The sequence below is a fragment of the Equus przewalskii genome, chromosome 10, assembly GCF_037783145.1.
Source record: "Equus przewalskii isolate Varuska chromosome 10, EquPr2, whole genome shotgun sequence".
In the NCBI taxonomy this organism is placed as follows: domain Eukaryota; kingdom Metazoa; phylum Chordata; class Mammalia; order Perissodactyla; family Equidae; genus Equus; species Equus przewalskii.
Genome location: NC_091840.1, coordinates 46,902,095 through 46,922,726, shown reverse-complemented (window position 1 = coordinate 46,922,726; position 20,632 = coordinate 46,902,095). Strand labels below are relative to the sequence as shown.

At 38.1% G+C, this 20,632-nt stretch overlaps 1 protein-coding gene across 1 annotated transcript; it reads left to right on the top strand.

Moving 5' to 3' along the window:
- Nucleotides 1-4,397: 4,397 nt before the first annotated feature.
- LOC103562937 (olfactory receptor 1468-like) lies at nucleotides 4,398-5,348 on the top strand. Its single transcript, XM_070563760.1, has one exon. The coding sequence runs from the start codon at nucleotides 4,398-4,400 to the stop codon at nucleotides 5,346-5,348; it is 951 nt and encodes a 316-aa protein (XP_070419861.1).
- Nucleotides 5,349-20,632: the final 15,284 nt, after the last annotated feature.

Genomic DNA, 20,632 nt, shown 5'->3' with positions numbered 1-20,632 from the left:
ATTGACAAAGGTGTAAAGACAATTCAGTGGAGAATAGTCTTTTCAACAATCAGTGCTTGAAAAATTGGATTTCTGTATGCAAAAAAAAAATGAACCTTCATCTCTACCTCATACTCTCTACAATGATTCAGTCAAAGTGGGTCATACATCTAAATATTTGTATGAGTATCAAGAAAGTTCCTCATGACATCCTGTTCGTGGAGTCAGAGAAGTCCCTTTAGGAAGAAAGGAGCATGTGGAGCAGAACTGAGGTGAGGTACTGTCAGATTGCATTTACTGCAGCTAGTTGAAGTTATGGCAGAGCTGGTTACTGCAGCTGTGGCCAGAGAATTGAAACTGGTGTGCAAGAGGTGTCTTATATGGTTATCAAGGGAGGAGAAATTTTACTGGAGATGTAACAATGGTTTCACTGAATTGGAAGTTGAGCCTATGACTTGGACTTTTTGTAGTTCTTATATGAACTGATAATATAAAGAGCAGGGTTGCCATTCTGCCTGGGGTGGTGATATTGATCACCAAGGGAAAAAACCCATCATTTGTGTTGCTCCACCCGAGTAGAGCAGAGAGGACCATGTCTGAAATTCTGGGGAATTCTTTAAATGCCACTTAGTATTTTCATGTTCAGTAATAAATGTTAATGAAAAGTATAACAACCCAATAAGGGCGAGACCAAGGAGGATTCATATGCCTAGGGATTAAGGCTTGCATTACCACTGTGTCAAAAACTCCATCAAGCTGGGATGATGGCCAGGGCGAACGTGGAATGTGTAGTGAGAGCAGGAGTTATAAATGTTAGCTATTGGCCTTGTGACCAATTGCAACACAAGGAAGAACTGGAGACTAAGAGTTAGTCTGACATTTGGAGAGTAGGAGAGATGATGATGGTGGTGGGGTGCTATTAAGGTTTTCCTAGAGAGCTAAGGAGCTAGAAGTACTTCAGTGGGATTCAAACTGCATTTCTTTTTTTACTTGGCTTGAGGAATAATTGAACGTGATCTGAGAGTGTTTATCTTGTCTCTTATTCTTGTCCTTTCCATATATCTGCTTATGGTGGGTCATAGAGATCTAATCCTTGTCAGCTGCAGGTTTCTCTCTCCTCCGGGGTAGGTTTATAGGGACTTGGATTGTCAAAAGAGATTCTATCACCCTGAGAATCTTTCCAAAATATATGTCTTTCATGACACTCCATCAAGGGCCACTAATGGCTTATTGTTGCTCACAGGATAATGCCTTCTACAATCCTAAGATGTTTTAGGATATTCACAGTCTGGTCCCTGCTTGTTTGTATGGCTTCTCCAACCATCTTCCTTCACCTCCCAAAACGTAGGCTCCAGTCCCACAGGGCTACTGTCCATTCCCTAAACAAGCAGGGATTAAGCATCCATACTTGAGCTTCTCTCCATCACCATCTTGCCTCAAATTATAGTCAGGTGTGCTAAGTGACTGTAATCAGTCACTGCTCCAGGACTCTGAGAGCATTTGTCCTAGGGAGGTCTTGGGTAATTACTTTGTCTTTAATGAGTTCCTCTAGGATCTAGACTCATCTGGGATCCAGCGTCCCCTAGGCTCAGGGATGTGTAGAATAGGATTTTGAGAAGGGATGTTGCAGTAACAGGTGAAAACTATAGAAGCTGTTATTTAACAAGCCTTAGTGAATAAATGGGAACAGAATCTCAGACCAGAGTCCTGGAGTCACCCTCAGACACACTGGGTAAGTTGGGCAGAGAGTGAATGAGCTGGTCTCTTAGGGTCCTTCTAACTTGACAGTCTAGTTTTCCCAGGTTGTATGATGTTCCATAGGATAGTTTTCAGGTGTGATAATCCTCTTCTTCTCCACCTTTCAGTCTCCCAAGACTTCCCCACATTCTAGAAATATTTTGATTAATGTTCACCAGTTATAATCATTTTATTAATGTAGCATTCATAAACATTACTTACTGTGTAATGGATGCCCTCAAGGTTGTATAACTTCAACATAATGACAGTTCTTGAGGTAAGCATTAATGCAATAGTTCTGAGTGTTGCTTTGTTTTAGAATCACCTGAGAATTTTCAAAAATTTTGCATAGGTCTCCTCTCAGAGACTGTGGTTACATTTATCTGAGGGGGCCCAATAATATTTATTTTTAAGAGCATCATATGTCCTTGCTACTCACTGTGTCATCCATGGACCACAGCATGGGCATTTACTGGGTGCAGATTAAAATATAGAAGCTGGACTACTCAGGCAGAATCAGTGTTTTCCCAGAACTTCCAGGTGATTCACATGGACATTAAATTTTAGAAGGACTGCCCTAGGTGATTTTTATATGCAAGCCCAGGCTGAGTACATCATCAGTGGCAGCATCTGCAAATGCTGTCTCTGCTTTGTGGTCCCCAGTCACGCCCTTGACACAAGAGTCAGGTCCAAGTTATCTACCAGGAAAGCCAAATTCTGAGAAACCAAGTGTGTGATTTTCCCTAGATGTTTCTTCCCACCATAATACCAGTACGTAATGTCCAAGTGTAAAAAACTGTTAATGTGGCTGGATCAAACAGCATCAGGGGAGTGGAACTCCCAACAGTTGGACTCAGTTATGTCTGTAATGAAGAAGCTTCCAACATCTCTTAATGCTTCTCCTCTGCTTTGTCAGTTTTGAGGCACACTGAGATGAATTAGTCAGGGTTCCCCAGAGAAACAGAACCAATAGGGGATTATATACATTTCCATAGCTATCTATATACATATATCTATATCTATTATCTATATCATCTATAGTAGTGAAAAGGATAATGTGTCTGAGGTACCCTAACGTTTTCCACAGGCACAAAATTGCATCCATAAATTCTGTAATAAAGTGTCAAATTTAGCGCTAAATGGTTGAGGCTAGTGAGTTCTTGTTCTGGGAGGATTTAGTAGGAGTAGTGATTCTAACTTAAAAGGATTTTTGCTGCCTTTCAAGCTGTAAGAATGCATGTCTCAGCCTGAAGCACAGCCAATAAATATTTATGAAACATGGGCTACATCCAAGTACTCTGCCAGGTGCTAGCTCTGCTGCAGTCGTGAGGGCAGACATGGCCTTTCCTGCATGGAGTTTACCATCTGAGAGTGAAGACAGTTATAAACAAATATTCCCAATAGCATTGAGTGCTAAGGGGCAAGCACAGGATACTGTGGAACATAGCAGTTTGTTCTCACCGAGTCTGGAGTAAGAAGGAAGGTTTAGATGAGCAAGTGACATGTAATACACCTGAAGGATAATTAGGGGCAAGCTAGGTGAAGAGGGAGCAGAGGGAAGAAGATGCCAGGCAAGAGGAACAACAAGCACAAAAGGCTGGAGGCAAAAAATTGTGACTTTTTAAGTCCAGACTTTCTGGAGAAGGGGATTTGAGTTTTACTGTGGGGCCAGATGAAGCTGTGGAGGTAGGCAAAGGTCAGGTCATAAAGCACTTTTTGCCCTTCAAAGTAATTTTGCCTGCATCTTAAGAACAATGAGAATCCATGAAGACTTTATGGAAAATGGTGATCAATTTTTCATTATGGAATGCCAAAGTGTGAATGAAAAATATTGTAGGAGAGAGTATTCAAGCATGTAAGCAGGGACGTGATTAAGAAGCTGTTCCAATAGTATAGACAAGATATGATGCCAACATAATCTAGGATAGTGACAGTGGAAACAAGGAGTGGATGAATGATAAAGATAAGTAATCTATAGGACTTATTGACAGATTGGATGTTGATGATGAGACAAAGGAGGAATGAAATAAAAAACTCAGGTTTTTGAGTGGAGCACCTGTATCCCTTTTACTGAGTATGGGAAATTACAGGAGACGGAGATAGGATGGGGGAAGGGGGAGATCATGAGGTTTTTTTTGGATCTGTTGAAGTGAAAATGCGTGTGATACATCCAAGGTAAGGTAATCATTAAGCAACTGAGTATACAGTTTTATAGGTTATAGAGACATCTATACCTGAAGTTTAAAATGCAATCAAAGCAATTCAAGTAGATGAGTTTTTCTTGGTGGTATATGTAGAATTATGTGAACAGAGTTTAGGAAAAAGCCCTGAAGATATTTCAACACGTAAGATACTGACAAAGCAGGAGTCAATCACAGTTACTGAGGCTGTCTGCCTGGGAAGGTATGAGGAAAACTGATATATTTTGTGTCTCAGAAGCTAATGGCTAAGAACGTTTTAGAAAGGACAGAATACTGTTATCTCATAAAGAGAAATGAAGAAAATAAGTCATTTCCAATTATAGAGATTCTGAGTTTAGAGATTGTGATTGTTGTGATGAGGGTGATATAAAGTACTTTTACAGATCACCTAGCAGACCATGTATCATAAAACTATGTTAATTTTTAATTCAGGTCTTAATGGACACTATTATTTCTTCCTAAAGATACTGGAGACAGAGCATGACAGGAAGGAATCAAACTGTCATCTCAGAGTTTCTCCTGCTGGGACTGCCCATCGAGTCAGAGCAGCAAAACCTGTTCTATGCTTTGTTCCTGGCGATGTATCTTACCACGGCCCTGGGCAACCTCCTTATCATCATCCTCATTTGCCTGGACTCCCACCTCCACACGCCCATGTATTTGTTTCTCAGCAATTTATCCTTCTCTGACCTCTGTTTTTCCTCTGTCACAATGCCCAAGTTGCTGCAGAACATGCAGAGCCAAGACATGTCTATCTCCTATGCTGGCTGCCTGACCCAGATGTACTTTTTCCTGTTTTTTGGGGACCTGGAGAGCTTCCTCCTTGTGGCCATGGCCTATGACCGCTATGTGGCCATCTGCTTCCCCCTGCGCTACAGCACCATCATGACCCCCAAGCTCTGTCTCTCCCTGGTGGTGCTGTCCTGGGTGCTGACCACATTCCATGCCATGTTACACACCCTGCTCATGGCCAGATTGTGTTTTTGTGCAGACAATGTGATCCCGCACTTTTTCTGTGACATGTCTGCTCTGCTGAAGCTGTCCTGCTCTGACACTCAAGTCAATGAGTTGGTGATATTTATCATGGGAGGGCTCATTCTCGTCACTCCATTCCTACTCATCATCCTGTCATATGCACGAATTGTCTCCTCCATTTTCAAGGTCCCTTCTGTTAGGGGTATCCATAAGGCTTTCTCTACCTGTGGCTCCCATCTCTCTGTGGTGTCGCTGTTTTATGGGACAATTATTGGTCTCTATTTATGTCCGTCAAGTAGTAATTCTCCTGTTAAGGAGATTGCCATGGCTGTGATGTACACTGTGGTGACCCCCATGTTGAACCCCTTCATCTACAGCCTGAGGAACAGAGACATGAAGGGAGCCCTGGGAAGAGTCTTTTTCAAAAAGAATATTCTCGTCTGTCTCTGGTGGTGAAGTGGGATTTTTACATAATATTATCTTGTAGATATATTGATATTAATATTGGGATATTGACCCAGATTTTGTTTTTACCATGCAACTTTCTGTTGAAATGACATACTAAATAATTGTCCAATAAGTAAATGAGATGAAGTGAAGGTATGTTGTTGAACTTGGAAAGGGGATCGCAGTGACCTGCTAGTAAGGTCTTTCTTTTTGTTATTCTTAGGTGACCTTAAGGAAGCATCATTTAAAAACTTTTAATTGATCTTTGTCTCCAGTTGTTAAAAAACCAATTTATCATGTGTTATTTGTTTTAACCCAACTCTGCTTTTAATAACTCTCTCCTCCCAGGTGAATACTGACTAAAACTCAAACATTTTACTCCTCTGCTTACGTCTGCTAAAGTGGACTTTTCATTGTTAAATACAGAGTTTTACTTACTTATTCTTGAGCAAGAGCTCACAGCATTCTGTCTCTTAGCCTTTTCTTCTGATTTATTTTCATGTATACATCATCTTTTTGACCTTACCTGAAGCTCAAGTGAACTTTCTATCTCCTTTGCTACAATATTTAGTTTGTCTTTACCTGGGAGCTAACTCATAGCTGGGGCCCTAAACGCTACTCCCTCAGGTATGGGGAAGGAAGCCAGAGTCTGGTAACAACTTCACTCTTTCAGGATGTCTCTCTCCTGCTTGATATTTTGGAATTTATCAACAAATTTAACATCCATGATCTTCTACTCTTGTGATGATTCCACAAAAGAATCTTATCACCATTTTAAAGATTGAAAAATTTGATGACTTACCAAGGTCCCAGAGTGGGTTGGTGTTGAGCTTATTTACTATCTCAGGCTAACTGATTTTAGGGTTTCTTCTCATTTCTTTTCACCTCAGAAACATGGGGGGAAGAGCCATTGATTTTTCACTCTTGACTCCACATATGGCAATGTCCTGGTTTTCAACCCTGGCCTATTTGTTTCCTTATTGTCTCCTTTAAATGATGGCATCTAAACCCATTGTTTTAATGTTCTCATATATCATTGCTTACCTCCATATCTCTATCTGCAGTATAGACCTTTCTCCAGTTCCCAATTTTAATTTGCATCTTCATAGTAGACATCTCCACTTGATGCTCCTTGAGGACTTCGATCTTTATGTGCAAAAATTGAACTCTTTATATTTTCCCCATCTGCTTTTTTAATATTCCAATTGTTTTTTAGCTTTATTGAGGTATAACTGATATGCAAAAATTCCATACATTTAATGTATACATCTTGATGAGTTTGGACATTTGTGTACATCTGTGAACACATCACCACAAACAAGGGACTAAATATATCCATCACCTTCAAGAATTTCTTGTGGTTGTTTCCCCTTTTTTTGTAAGAACACTTAACATGAGATCTCTCTACTTAACATGTTTTAGACTGTACCATAGCATATTATTAATTGTAGGTACAATGTTGTACAGCAGATCTTTAGTACTTATTCATCTTACATAACAGAAATTTTATACCCATTAAAAAGCAATTCTGAATTTCCCCCTCCCTTTCGCCCCTGACAACCACCATTCCATTCTCTCCTTTTATGAGTATGACTATTTTAGATAACTCATATCAAAAATAGAATCATGCAATATTTATCCCTCTGTGAGTGGGCTATTTCACTAGGTGTGATGTCCTCTGGGTTCATTCATGTTGTCATAAATGTCAAAACTTCTTCCTTTTTTTTTAAGGCTGAATGATATTCCATTGTATGCATATAACACATTTTCTTTATCCATTCCTCTGTTCATGGACATTTGGATTGTGTCCATATCTTGGCTATTGTGAATAATGTTGCAATGAACATGGGAGTACAGGTATCTCTTCAAAGTCTTGATTTCATTTCTTTTGGAATATGCCCAGAATTTGGATTGCTTGATCATACAGTAGTTATATTTTTAATTTTTGAAGGAGCCTCCATACTGTTTTCCATAGTGGCTGCATCATTCTACATTCCCACCAACAATGTATAAGGGTTCCTTTTTCTCCACATTCTCTCCAACAGTTGATATCTTTTTTTTTGTACTACCCATCCTAACAGATGTGAGGTGATATTGTAGTTTTGATCTGCATTTCTGTAATGATTAGTGATACTGAGCACCTTTTTCATACCTGGTGGCCAGGTATATGTCTTCTTTGGAGAAAGGTATTTTGAATTTATGTGCCCACTTTTAAATTGAGTTATTTGTTTTTTTCTGTTGAGTTGTAGGATAATCTTACATATTTTGCATATTAACTCCTCATCAGAATGATGGTTTGAAAATATTTTCTCACATTGCATAGGATGCCTTTTCACTCTGTTGATTATTTCCTTTGCTGTGTAGAAGCTGTAAAGTTTGATGTAGCACCCCTCCCCCCCAAATGAAATACTTAGGAATAAATTTAACCAAGAGGTGAAAGACTTATATACTGAGAACTATAAAACGCTGATGAAAGAATGTAAAGCAGACACAAATAAATGGAAAGATATCCCAGATTCATGGATTGGGGGAATTAAAAATGTCCATATCCATAGAATGATCTACAGATTCACTGCTGTCCCTATCAAAATCCCAGTTGCACATTATTTTCTTACAGAACTATAAAAAACAATCCTAAAATTCCTATGGAACCACATCAGACCCCCACAAAGCCAAAGTAATCTTGGGCAGGAAGAACAAAGCTAAAGGTATCACACTTCCCTATTTCAAAATATATTACAAGCCTACAGTAATTGAAACAGTAAGATGCTGGCATAAAGATGGACATATAGACCAATGGAACAAAATAGAGAACCCAGAAATACATCTATGTATGTTTGATCAACCAATAATTGACCAGCATGCCAAGAACATGCAATGGGAAAAGGATAGTCTTTTCAGCAAATGCTGCTGGGAAAACTGATATCCAGATGAAAAAGAATGAAATTGGACCCTTATCTTACACCATACACTAAAATTAACTCAAAATAGATTAAGGACTTAAATGTAAGACCTGAAACTATAAAACTCTTTGAAGAAAACATATAGGGAAAACATCTTGACATTTGTCTTGGCAATGATTTCTTGGATTTGATACCAAAACACGGGCAACAAAGCCAAACATAGACCACTGGGACCACATCAAACTATATTCCATTTCTTGATACACTTTATCTTTCATTTAGTTATGTAAGGAACCATTTGTGTATGTAAGTATGTCTATATGTGTATGTATATATGTATTTACAAAAAATATTATTGTTCATACAGGTTTTATTTTTCTATTTAGTATTATGTTTCCTGATTGGTTTAATATTCTCCATGTGTTACTTAAGGTAGAGTAGTTGCTATAACAGATAAACCCTGAAACCTCAGTGGTGTGATACCAAAAATTTTTTCTTGCTCATGTGAAATCCAGTTGGCCCTGGGATGTTGGGGGTGGTGTGTTTCATGCCATCAGGCTAATGGAGGCTCTGAAATCTTCAACACATGGTTTCCACAGTCACCTCGGGTGTTGAAATTCAGTTGGAAGAGGACAATGATAGAGGACCACTTGGAAGAGTTTTGTTGGCCAGGCCTAGAAGTGACATACACCACTTTGACCTACATTTCATTCTCCAGAACTCAGCCACATCACTGAACTTAGATGCAAAGGGCGAGGGGTAGGGGATGTGGTGAGAGATTATGTCTTCACAGACCGCTATATTCAAACCTGTACTATAAAATTCAGGAGCATAAACTCTTAATATAAACTTAGCTGCCTTGACCACACTAACTCAGGGAAGTTGCAGAAAGTAACTGTAAAGTCTAGAAAGGGAGCTAAGAGTGACTAAACAATATACTTTTAGCTAAGAGGCCATATAATTTACTGTTTGAGTTGAAATGGTAACATTATGTAACTAGAATACATGAGCAAAACCAGGAAATTAACATTAGCATATTTCAATCCAAGTAAGGCATAGACTTTACTTGGATTCTACTAGTTTTTTCATGCACTCATTGTTTTTTACATCTTTGTGTATAATTATGATATTTTATTACATGTATAGATTCTTATAAACACGTCAAAATCAAACTTCAGAACCATTGCCTCATCACAAAGGATCTCTGTGTTACACTTTCATAGTCCAACCTGGAAGGTGTTTTGAGAGTAAAAGGGTCTAAATAATGGGCATAAGCTGGGACTGTATAGGGTGAACTGGTATATATGGTCATCTTGTGTTTAGCTTACGTGATGTAATCATAGTTGCTCAAGAAACAACAGGCGAGAAAGAGAAGAAATGAATGAATGAAATATGAATCCCTCATATGCTGTGCAGGGATTTAATGATTAGAGGTGCAGTTTTTTCCTTGTGCCACAGGCCTCCAAATATTGGCATATGTTTCATTGGTGCTTTACTAAAGAAGTATTAGCTGTTTCAAGAATGAAAGAAAAACTGGCTGCATTTGACTTACTGAGAGACAATATGTCATTATATAATGGGACCTCTTGCTAGGGGATTTTCAGGGTAATTGTGAATATGTGAAGTTTTTACCTAGCATGCTACCTTTAGAATCTAAACCACACCTGGGCTGTAACTCAACTCTGTTATATCTGGCTGATTCCTTTAAGACCTGGGCCCAATATTTTGTTCTCTCAGTGTCCTCCTTCCCCTTAACACACCTCTTCCTACAGGATATAATAAGTTTGTGCACATGTAGGATATATGAGCTGTTTAAGTACATTTTAATGGGTAGACAGTAAGTTCTTTGTGTAAGCAGGAGTAGAGTTGGGAAAGCTTGATAAGACCAAGAAAGGAAGGAATGGAACATGCTCAGTCTATGACAAGACTGGGAATTGCATGAAGTGTTTCCTTGTCTATATTGAGGCTAGATTCTGATAAACCTGGTGTAACAATTGTAGACATGACTCAGTCTCCACTTTATGCCTCTAACATATATATCTAGTGCTATAAATTTCTCTCTAAATACTTCTTTCAATAAGTTGCCTTTTCATTTTCTTTTTTTAAATATAAGGATAATCACAACAGCTTTATTCTTTTTTTCAAATTTTTATTTATTTTTTAATTGCAGTAACATTGGGTTATAACATTATATAGCTTTTGGATGTGCATGATAATATATTTCAAATTCTGTTTTCTTTAGTTGAAAATATTTTAAAATTTCCTTTGAGATTTCTTCTTTGATCCATGTGTTATTTAGAAGTGTTGTTTAATTGCCAAGTATTTAGGGATCTTTCCAGGTATCTCTCTGTTGTTGATTTTTAGTTTAATTCCATTGTGGTCTGATAGCAGATATGGTATGATGTCTATTCTTTGACACCTGTTATGGTGTGTTCTCTGGCCAGAATGTGGTGTACCTTGGTGAATATTCCATGTGAACTTGAGAAGAATGTGCATTCTGCTGCTGTTGGATGAAGTAGTTCATAGATGTCCATTATATCCAGTCGATTGATGCTGTTGTTGAGTTCAACTACAGTTTTACTGTTTTTCTGGCTGCTGGCCCTGTCCATTTCTGAGAGAGGGGTATGGAAGTCCCCCACTGTATTTGTGGATTAATTTGTTCCTTTTACGCTTCTAATGTTGTCCTTCTTGGTCTCTGTGGTCCATTGATGTACTTCAGCCATGCGCTGGTATTTTCACAGTGGTGTCTTGTCTATGCATAGTTGTAGTTGGTCTTCTTGTGAGGGAACTAAAGTCGGGAATGATCTATGTTATCATCTTGATGATGTTACTCCACAAATATCTTCTTACAGATTTTGACTTGCCTTTTCACTCTTAATGGTATCTTTTGATGACAAAATTAGAAGAAATTTTAAATGTAGACCTTTTAATCAATCTTTCTCTTTATAATTAGTGTTTTTAATTACTTTTAAATGAAATCTTCCCCTTCTCCAAGGTCTTGATGATATTAGTTGTTATCTTCTCGTAAATTTTATGTTACATTATGTTCTATTTAAAATCTCTCACATGTAGATGTACAATGTGCTTGGAAATAATTTTTGTATTTGGCATGAAGTAAGCAGATCCTAACTATGTGGAAAGTCAGCAGCACATTTCTAAATAACCCATGGATCAAATAGGAAAATACAAAGATAGATAGAAAATATTTTGAATTAAAATGAAAAAACAGCATGTCGAAATTAGTAAGATGCAACTAAAGCAGTGCTGAAAGGAAAAAAATTTTTTTTGAGGAAGATTAGCTCTGAGCTAACTACTGCCACTCCTCCTCCTTTTTCTGAGGAAGACTGGCCCTGAGTTAATATCCATGCCCATCTTCCTCCCCTTTATACATGGGATGCCTACCACAGCATGGCTTTTGCCAAGCGGTGCCATGTCCACACCTGGGATCCAAACTGGCAAACCCTGGGCCACCAAGAAGTGGAACGTGTGAACTTAACCACTGCGCCACTGGGCTGACCCCTGAAAGGAAAATTTGTAGCATTAAAGGCTTATATTACAAAAGAACTAAGGTCTAAAATCAGTGATCTGAGCTTCCAACTTAAGGACATAGAAAAAGAAGAGCAAATTAAAAAGCAAGACAAAGAAAAGAAACAAGAAGAAGAGAAAAAGTCAGTGAAATTGAGAACAGAAAAATGAATCATAAAAATCATTGAAATCAAAGGTTGGTTTTTTGAAAAACTAAATAAAATAGATAAACTTTTAGTCAGAATCAGTAAGAGGAGAACAAAGGAAAAAACACAAACTATAAATATCAGGAAAGAAATAAGGACTATTACTGTAGACCCCTACAGGCATTAAAAGAATAGTAATGGTATATTATGAACAATTCTGTGCCCATAAATGCTAAACTTAGATGAAATGGATAAATTTGTTGGAAGACACAACTTCCAAAACTCATTTGCAAAGAGTAGCTAACCTGAATAGTCACTTTTATGAAGATATTACATTTGTAGACAAAATCCTTCTGACAAAGAAAACCTGGGGGCAAGATGGCTTTAATGGTTAATTATATGGAGCACTTTATGAAGAAATAATACCGATACTATGCAACCTCTTCCAGCATAAAGAACAGGAGGAAATACTTCCTAACTTATTTTCTGAGATCCTGATACCTACACCATATAAAGATATTATAAGAAAACTACACACCAATATTCCATGTGAACATAGACACTAAAATCCTCAAAAATGCAAACAAATGAAATCTAACAGTGCAGTATGTGAAAAAGATAATACATCACTATCAAGTGGAGTTTATTATGGGAATGAGAAGCTGTTTCAAAATTCAAACAATAATAAATCTAAACGATCATATCAAGAACTAAAGGAAAAAAAAGGATGATAAAAAAACATGGTGTGAGACTTCAAAGAAACCATTTAATTAAAACCATATTCCAGGATGTCAGCAACATAGTGGAGTGAGCTGTTTCCTTTTCTCTCCCACTTTGAACTACAACTAAATGGACATTCATTGAGGAGTGGGGGAAACCCACACAGCACAACAGGATGCCTGAGAGACCCTTGCAGCTATACATCTGAAGGTGGATTGACTGTCCCTCTGGGAAGCGGTAGAGATAGGTGAGAACTCCATGCCCTTCCTCAGCAGCCCTGTGCATGTGCATGAATGCTTTACAGCCTTGCTTGAGCATCCATAGTACCTCTGTGCCCTAAAAGTGGGAACACACCCCAGGGCAACTGTAGGAAGAGATGGTGGCAGCCCTTAGCCTGCTCATGATAGCTTTCCCAGTGGTGGGGGAACCCCTGAGAATGGAAAGAAGACAAGGGTGCCTACTCTCACTACTCCTATTCAACATAGTACTGGAGGTTTTGGCTAGAGCCATTAGACAGGAAAAAGAAATAGAAGGAATCCAAATTGGAAAGGAAGAAGTGAAATTTTCACTGTTTTCAGATGACATGATTCTATATATAGAAAACCCGAAAGAATCCATCAGAAAACTATTAGAAATAACCAACAACTACAGCAAAGTTGCAGGGTACAAAATCAACTTACAAAAATAGTTGCATTTCTATGTGCTAACAATGAACTAACAGAAAGAGAAGTCAAGAATACAATCCCATTTATAATCACAACAAAAAGAATAAACTAGGTAGGAATAAACTTAACCAAAGAGGTGAAAGGCCTATACACTGAAAACTATAAGACATTATTGAAAGAAATTGAAGACATAAAGAAATGGAAAGATATTCCATGCTCATGACTTGGAAGAATAAAAGTTAAAATGTCCATACTTCCTAAAGCAATCTACAGATTCAATGAGATCCCAATCAGAATCCCAATGACATTCTTTACGTAAATAGAACAAAGAATCCTGAAATTTATATGGAACAACAAAAGACCTCAAATAGCCAAAGCAATCCTCAGAAAGAAGAACAAAGCAGGAGGCATCACAATCCCGAATTTCAACATAATACTACAAAGCTATCGTAATCAAAACAGCATGGTACCGGCACAAAAACAGACACACAGATCAATGGAATAGAATTGAAAGTCCAGAAGTAAAACCACACATCTGTGGAAAGTTAATCTTCGACAAAGGAACCAAGAACATACAACGAAGAAAGGAAAAATCTCTTCAATAAGTGGTATTGCAAAACCTGGACAGCCACATGTAAAAGAATGAAAGTAGACCATTATCTTGCACCATACATAAAAATTAACTCAAAATGGATTAAAGACTTGGATGTAAGACCTAAAACAATAAAATTTATAGAAGAAAACATAGGCGGTACACTCTTCGACATTGGTCTTAGCAGTATCTTTTTGAATACCATGTCTACTCAGGCAAGGGAAACAAGAAAAAATTAACAAATGGGACTACATCAGACTAAAAAGCTTCTACAAGGCAAGGGAAACCGTGAACAAAATGAAAAGACAATGCACCAATTGGGAGAAAATATTTGCAAACCATATATATGACAAGGGGTTAATTTCCAAAATATATAAAGAACTCATACAACACAACAACAAACAACCAAACAAACAACCTAATCAAAAGATGGGCATAGGATATGAACAGACATTTTTCCAAAGAAGATATACAGATGGCCAACAGACACATGAAAAGATGTTCAACATCACTAGTTATTAGGGAAATGCAAATCAAAACTACAATGAGACATCACTGTACACTGGTCAGAATGGCTATAATTACCAGGACAAAAACCAACTAATGTTGGAGAAGACGTGGAGAAAAGGGAACCCTCATGCACTGCTGATTGGAATGCAAACTGGTGCAGCCACTGTGGAAAACGGTATGGAGATTTCTCAAAATATTAAAAATAGAAATACCATATGATCCAGCTATTCCACTACTGGGTATTTATCCAGTGAACTTGAAATCAATTATCTGAAGAGATTTATGCACCCCTATGTTCATTGCAGCATTATTCACAATAGCCAAAACATGGGAGCAACCCATGTGCCCTTCTATGGATGAATGGATAAAGAAGATATGGTATGTATATACAATGGAATACTACTCAGCCATAAAAAGACAAAATTGTCCCACTTGCAACAACATGGGTGGTCCTTGAGAGTATGATGTTCAGCTAAATAAACCAGACAGAGAATGACAAATAGTGAATGATTTCACTCATATGTGGAAGATAAACAAATACATGGATAAAGAGAACAGATTAGTGGTTACCAGAAGGGAAGGGGGCTTGGGGTGGGTGAAAGAGGTAAAGGGACACATATGTATGGTGATGGACAAAGATTAGGCTACTGGTGGTGAGCATGATGAAGTCTATTCAGAAATTGATAGATAATAATGTACACCTCAAATTATACAATGTTATAAACCATATGATCTCAATAAAATTATTGGGAAAAAAAGCTATATTCCAAACTGTAGTTCTGTGGGTAGTGTATGGTCACATTGCTACCAAGTGGCCCTTTGCTTTGAAAAAGGGAGATTTACCTGGAATATAAAAGCATCATCTCAACAGGTGCAGAAAAGATTCAGCATTAATTTAACCAATTTGTGATTAAAACTCTCAGCAAACTGGGACTGGAAGGAAACTTCCTCAATGTGATGGAAGAGCAACTTTTGAAAAATTGAACTAACATTATACTTAATGATGAAAGATTGAATGCTATCTCCCTAATATCAGCAGCAAAGTAAAAATGTTCACGCTCACCACTCTTATTCAGCGCTGTACTGGAAGCCCTAGGCAGGGAAAAAGGGCAAGAAAAAGAAATAAAAGTATACAATCAGAAAGTAAGCCATTAAACCATTTCTATTCGTAGACAACAAGACTGTCTATGTAGAAAATACCAAAGAACATTTAAAAAGGTTCTAGAATTAATAAGGGAGTTTAGTAAGGTCATAGGATACAAGGTCAGTATATTAAAAAGTTGTTGTTCTGTATATAAATATAAATATGTTACTATATTAAAATTATACAATATTAACTAGCAATGAACATGTGGAAAGGGAAAAAAAACTTTAAAGTAAAATTTACAATAGCACCAAATCAGTAAATGCTTAGGTATAAATAATACACAATAGATGCAATATCTATATCTTGAAAGTCACAAAACACTGATTAAAGAAATCATAGAGATCTGAAAAAATGGATAGATATAACATGTTCTTGGATTGAAATATGCAAGATTGTTAAGATGTTGACTCTTCTGAAACTGTTCTAGAGATTCAACACAATTCCAAGCAAAATTCAAGGAGGATTTTTTGGGTACAAATTGGCAATCTGATTGTAAAATTGGTATGTAAAGCCAACTTACATAAACTAAAAAAGCAAAATTGACTTTGGAAATGAATAACAAAGTAAGAGGACTCACATTGCCTGGTTTCCAGACTTACTATTGAGTTAAAATAATCAGGAATTCTGGAAGACATAGAAATGTAGATCAATATAGAGCATATAGAATAGCTGATAGAGTCCAGAAATAGATCCATTCATATTGTCCATTGGTCATTGACAAAGTGTAAAGACAATTCAGTGGGAAAAGTCTTTTCTACCAGTGGTACTGGAAAAATTGGATTTCTATATGCAAAAAGAAAAAGAACCTCAGTCTATACCTCACATTCTCTACAAAAATTCAGTTGAAATGGATTATATATCTAAATATTTGTATGAGTATTGGTAAAGTTCCTTATGACATCCTGTTTCCTGGAATTAGAGAAATCCCAGAGCAGGAAGCAAGCAGCACGTGGAGCAGAACTGAGGTGAGGTACTGTCAGGTTGCATCTAGTAAAGCTAGTTGAAATCAGGGCAGAGCTGGTTACTGCAACTGTGGCTGGAATGAAATAAGGCTGAGAGAATTGAAAATGGTGCACAAGAGGTGTCTCATATAGTTCTCGAGGGAGGAATAGTTCTACCAAGGGATATAATAATGGTTTCATTGAATTGGATATCGAACCTACCACCTGGACATTTTGTGGTTTTTATGTGAACCGATATGCAAAGAGCAGGATTGCCCTTCTTCCTGGGATGGTGATATTGATCACCAACGGGAAAACTGGGCTGCTCGACCCAAGTAGAGCAGTAGGACCATGTCTGAAATTCTGGGGAATTCTTTGAGTGACACTTAATATTGTCTTGTCCGATAATAAACGTTAATGAAAACTATAACAACCCACTAAGGCAAGACCAGTGAGGATGCAAATTCCCTAGGAATAAAGGTTTGCATTATACCACTATGTCAGGAACCCCATTCAGCTGAGATGATGGCCGAGGAGAACAAGGAATGTGTAGTGAAAGAAGGAGTTATAAATGTCAACTATAGCTTTGTGATCAATGGCAGCATAAGGAAGAGCTGGAGACTAGGAGTTATCTGACACATATGGAGGGTAGTAGAGAGGATGGTCGTGGTGGAGTGCTATTAAGGTTTTCCTAGAAAGGTGGGGAGCTAAAGGTACCTCAATGGGATTCAATCTGGGTTTCCTTCCCTTCTTGGCTTGAGGATGAATTGAACATGATCTGGGAGAGTTTATCTTTTCTCCTATTCCAGTATTTTTTATATATTTGCTTATAGTTGGGTCATAGAGATCTAATCATTGTTAGCTGAAGGTGTATATCTCCTCTTGGGATGTTTATGGGGAACTGGGTTGTATGGGAGATTCTTCTACCCTGGGAATCTTTCTGAAATAATGTGTCCTTAGCGATACTTCATCAAAGACCACTGATGGCTTCTTTTTGCTCACAAGATAAAGCCTGCCACAATCTAATATATTTTAGGATATTCAGAGTTTGGTCCCCACTTGTTTTTATGGCTTCTTCAGCCTTCTTCCTTCACCTCCCAAAACATAGGCTCCACCCCCACAGGACTACTGTCCATTTCCTAAACAGGCAGGGATTAAACATCCACACTTGAACTTTTCCCCAGACCCAACTTCCCCCAAAGTATAGTCAGGTGTAATCAGTGACTGTAATCAGTCACTGCTCCAGGACTCTGAGAGCATTTGTCCTAGGGAGGTCTTGGGTAATTATTTTGTCTTTAATGCATTCCTCCAGGATCTAGACTCCTCTGGGATTCAGGGCTACCTAGACCAGGGATGTATAGAATGGGACATGTGGGAAGGGATGTTTTCAGCCACAGGTGATGACTACAGAGGCTGTTACTTCACATCCGTTAGTGAATAAAGGGGAGCAGAATCTTGGGTCAGAATCTTGGAGTCACCCTCAGGCACACTGGGTAAGTTGGGCAGAGGGTGAATGAGCTGGTCCCTTAGTGTCCTTTCAACCTGAGGGTCCTGTTTTCCCAGGTTATATGATCTGCAGGATAGTTTTTCAGCTATGGTAACCTACCTCTTCTCCACCTCTTTGCCTCCCAAGATTTCTCCACATTCCAGAAATGTTTTGATTAGTGTTGATCAATTATAATCTTTTTATTAAGGATAGCATTCATAAATATTACTTACCATGTAATGTATTCCCACAATGTTGTATAATTTCAACATAATGACAGCTCTTTTGTTATGCTTTAACGTAAGTTCTGAGTCTTTGCTTATTTTAGAATCACCTCAAGACTTTAAAACTTTGCACTGACCTCCTCTCAGAGACTGTGATTAAATTTATCTTAGGGAGCCCAGTAATCCCTATTTTAAAAGCATCATATATCCTTACTACTCACTGTGTCATCCATGAACCACAGCCTTGGAATTTCCTGGGTGCAGATTAAAATGTAGGAGCTGGATTACTAAATCAGAATAAGTGTTTTCCTAGAACTCCCAGGTGATTTGCATGGATATTAAATTTTGGAAGCACTGCCCTAGGTGACTCTTATGTACAGTTCAGGCTGAACACTACTAATTTAGTGGGTAAAGAAGATGAGAGGCTCATTACATCACCAGTTGCAGCCTTTCCAAGTGTTGTCTCTGGTTTGTGGGCCTCAGTCATGCTCTTGATGCAAGAGTTGGGTCCCAGTCATTTACCAAGAAAGCCAAATTCTGAGAACCAGGTGTATGATTTTCCCTACATGTTTCTTCCCATTGTAATGCCAGTACATACAGTCCAAGTGTAAAAACTGCTAATGTGGCCAGATCAAACAGCCTCAAGGGATGAAAATCCCAGCAGTTAGACTCAGTTATGTCTGTAATGAAGAAACTTCTAACTTTTCTTTCTTTTTCTTTTTTGTGAGGAGATTGGGTCTGAGCTAGCATCTGTTGCTAATCTTCCTCTTTTTTTCTCCCCAACGTCCCAGTGCATAGTTGTATATATCCTAGTTGTAGGTCATTCTAGTTCTTCTATGTGGGATGCCACCACACCACCGCTTAATGAGTGGTGCGTAGGTCTGTGCCCAGGATCCTAATTGGTGAACCCTGGGCTGCTGAAATGGAGCATGCTAACTTAATCACTTGGCCACGGGGCTGGTCCCCCAATATTTGTTAATGCTTCTCCTCTGCTTTCCTTGTCAGCCTTGAGGCACATTGAGGTGTATTAGTCAGTGTTCCCCAGAGAAACAGAACCAATAGGGGCTTATATCTATATCTATCTATGTATGCTTATACATACATATCTATTATCTATATTACCTCTAGTAGTGAAAAGAATAACGTATCTGAGATACCCTAACATTTTCAATGGGTAAAAAATTGCATCCATAAATTCTGTAATAAAGTGTCAAATTTAGTGCTAAATGGTTGAGGCTAGTGAGTTCTTGTTCTGGGAGGATTTAGTAGGAGTAGTGATTCTAACTTAAAAGGATTTTTGCTGCCTTTCAAGTTGTAGAAATGCATGTCTCAGCCTGAAGCACAGCCAATAAATATTTATGAAACATCAGCTACGTCCCGGTACTGTGCCAGGTGCTAGCTCTGCTGCAGTCATAGAGCAGACAGGACCTATCCTGCATGTAGTTTACAATCTTGTATGGAAGGCAGCTATAAGCAATAATCCCAATGGCATTGCATGATATAGGTACAAACACAGGAAGCTGTGGAAACACAGCAGTGGGTTCTCTCCTGGTCAAGAGAGACGTGGAAGGTTTAGTGGAGTGATATGTACTATACCTGAAGGATAGGTATGGGCAAGCCAGCTGAAGAGGGAACAGAGGGAAAAAGATGAGAGGCAGCAGGAACGGCAGGTGTGAAAAACTGGAGGCAAGATTGTTACTTTTAAGTTCAATATTGGTGTCGAGTGGAATGTGAGTTTCATAGTGGGGCCAGATGAAACTGTGGAGGTAAGCAAGGGTCATGAATCACCTTTGGAAAGGAATTTTGCCTTGACACGAATTTTACCTTTATATTAAGAGCAATGAGATTCTGTAAAAACATTAAGGAGAACGATGATCAGATTTTCATCTCAGAATGCTGCAGTGTGAATGAAGGATATTGAAGAGAAGGGTTTAAGCATGGAAGCAGGAAGATGAATTACAAGATTGTTCCAATAGTACAGACAAGATACGATGTCAGCCTGATCAAGGGTAGTGATGGTCTCCTCCATTACTAAGGAGGGAATGAATGAGAAAGAGAATTAATCTATAGGACTTGTTGACAGATGGGAACATCAACATGTAAGATATTGACAAAGCAGGAGTCAATCATTGTTACTGAGGATGTCTGACCAGGCAGGTATGAGGAAAACCAATACATTTTGTGTCTCAAAAGCTGATGGATGAGAGTTTTAGAAAGGATGGAAAATTTTTACCAGTTAAAGAGAAATGAAGAAAAGACGTCATTTCCAATCGTAGAGATTCTGATTATAGAGATTGTAATTATTGTGATAAGAGTGATACAAATTATTTTTGCAAAACATCTAACAGACCATGTATCATGGAAATGTGTTTATTTTTACATTCATGTTTTAATGGACACTATTATTTTTTCCTTAAGATACTGGAGACAGAGC

Coding starts and splice junctions, on each gene's coding strand:
- LOC103562937 (XM_070563760.1), top strand. CDS start 4,398: ATGACAGGAAGGAATCAAACTGTCATCTCAGAGTTTCTCCTGCTGGGA.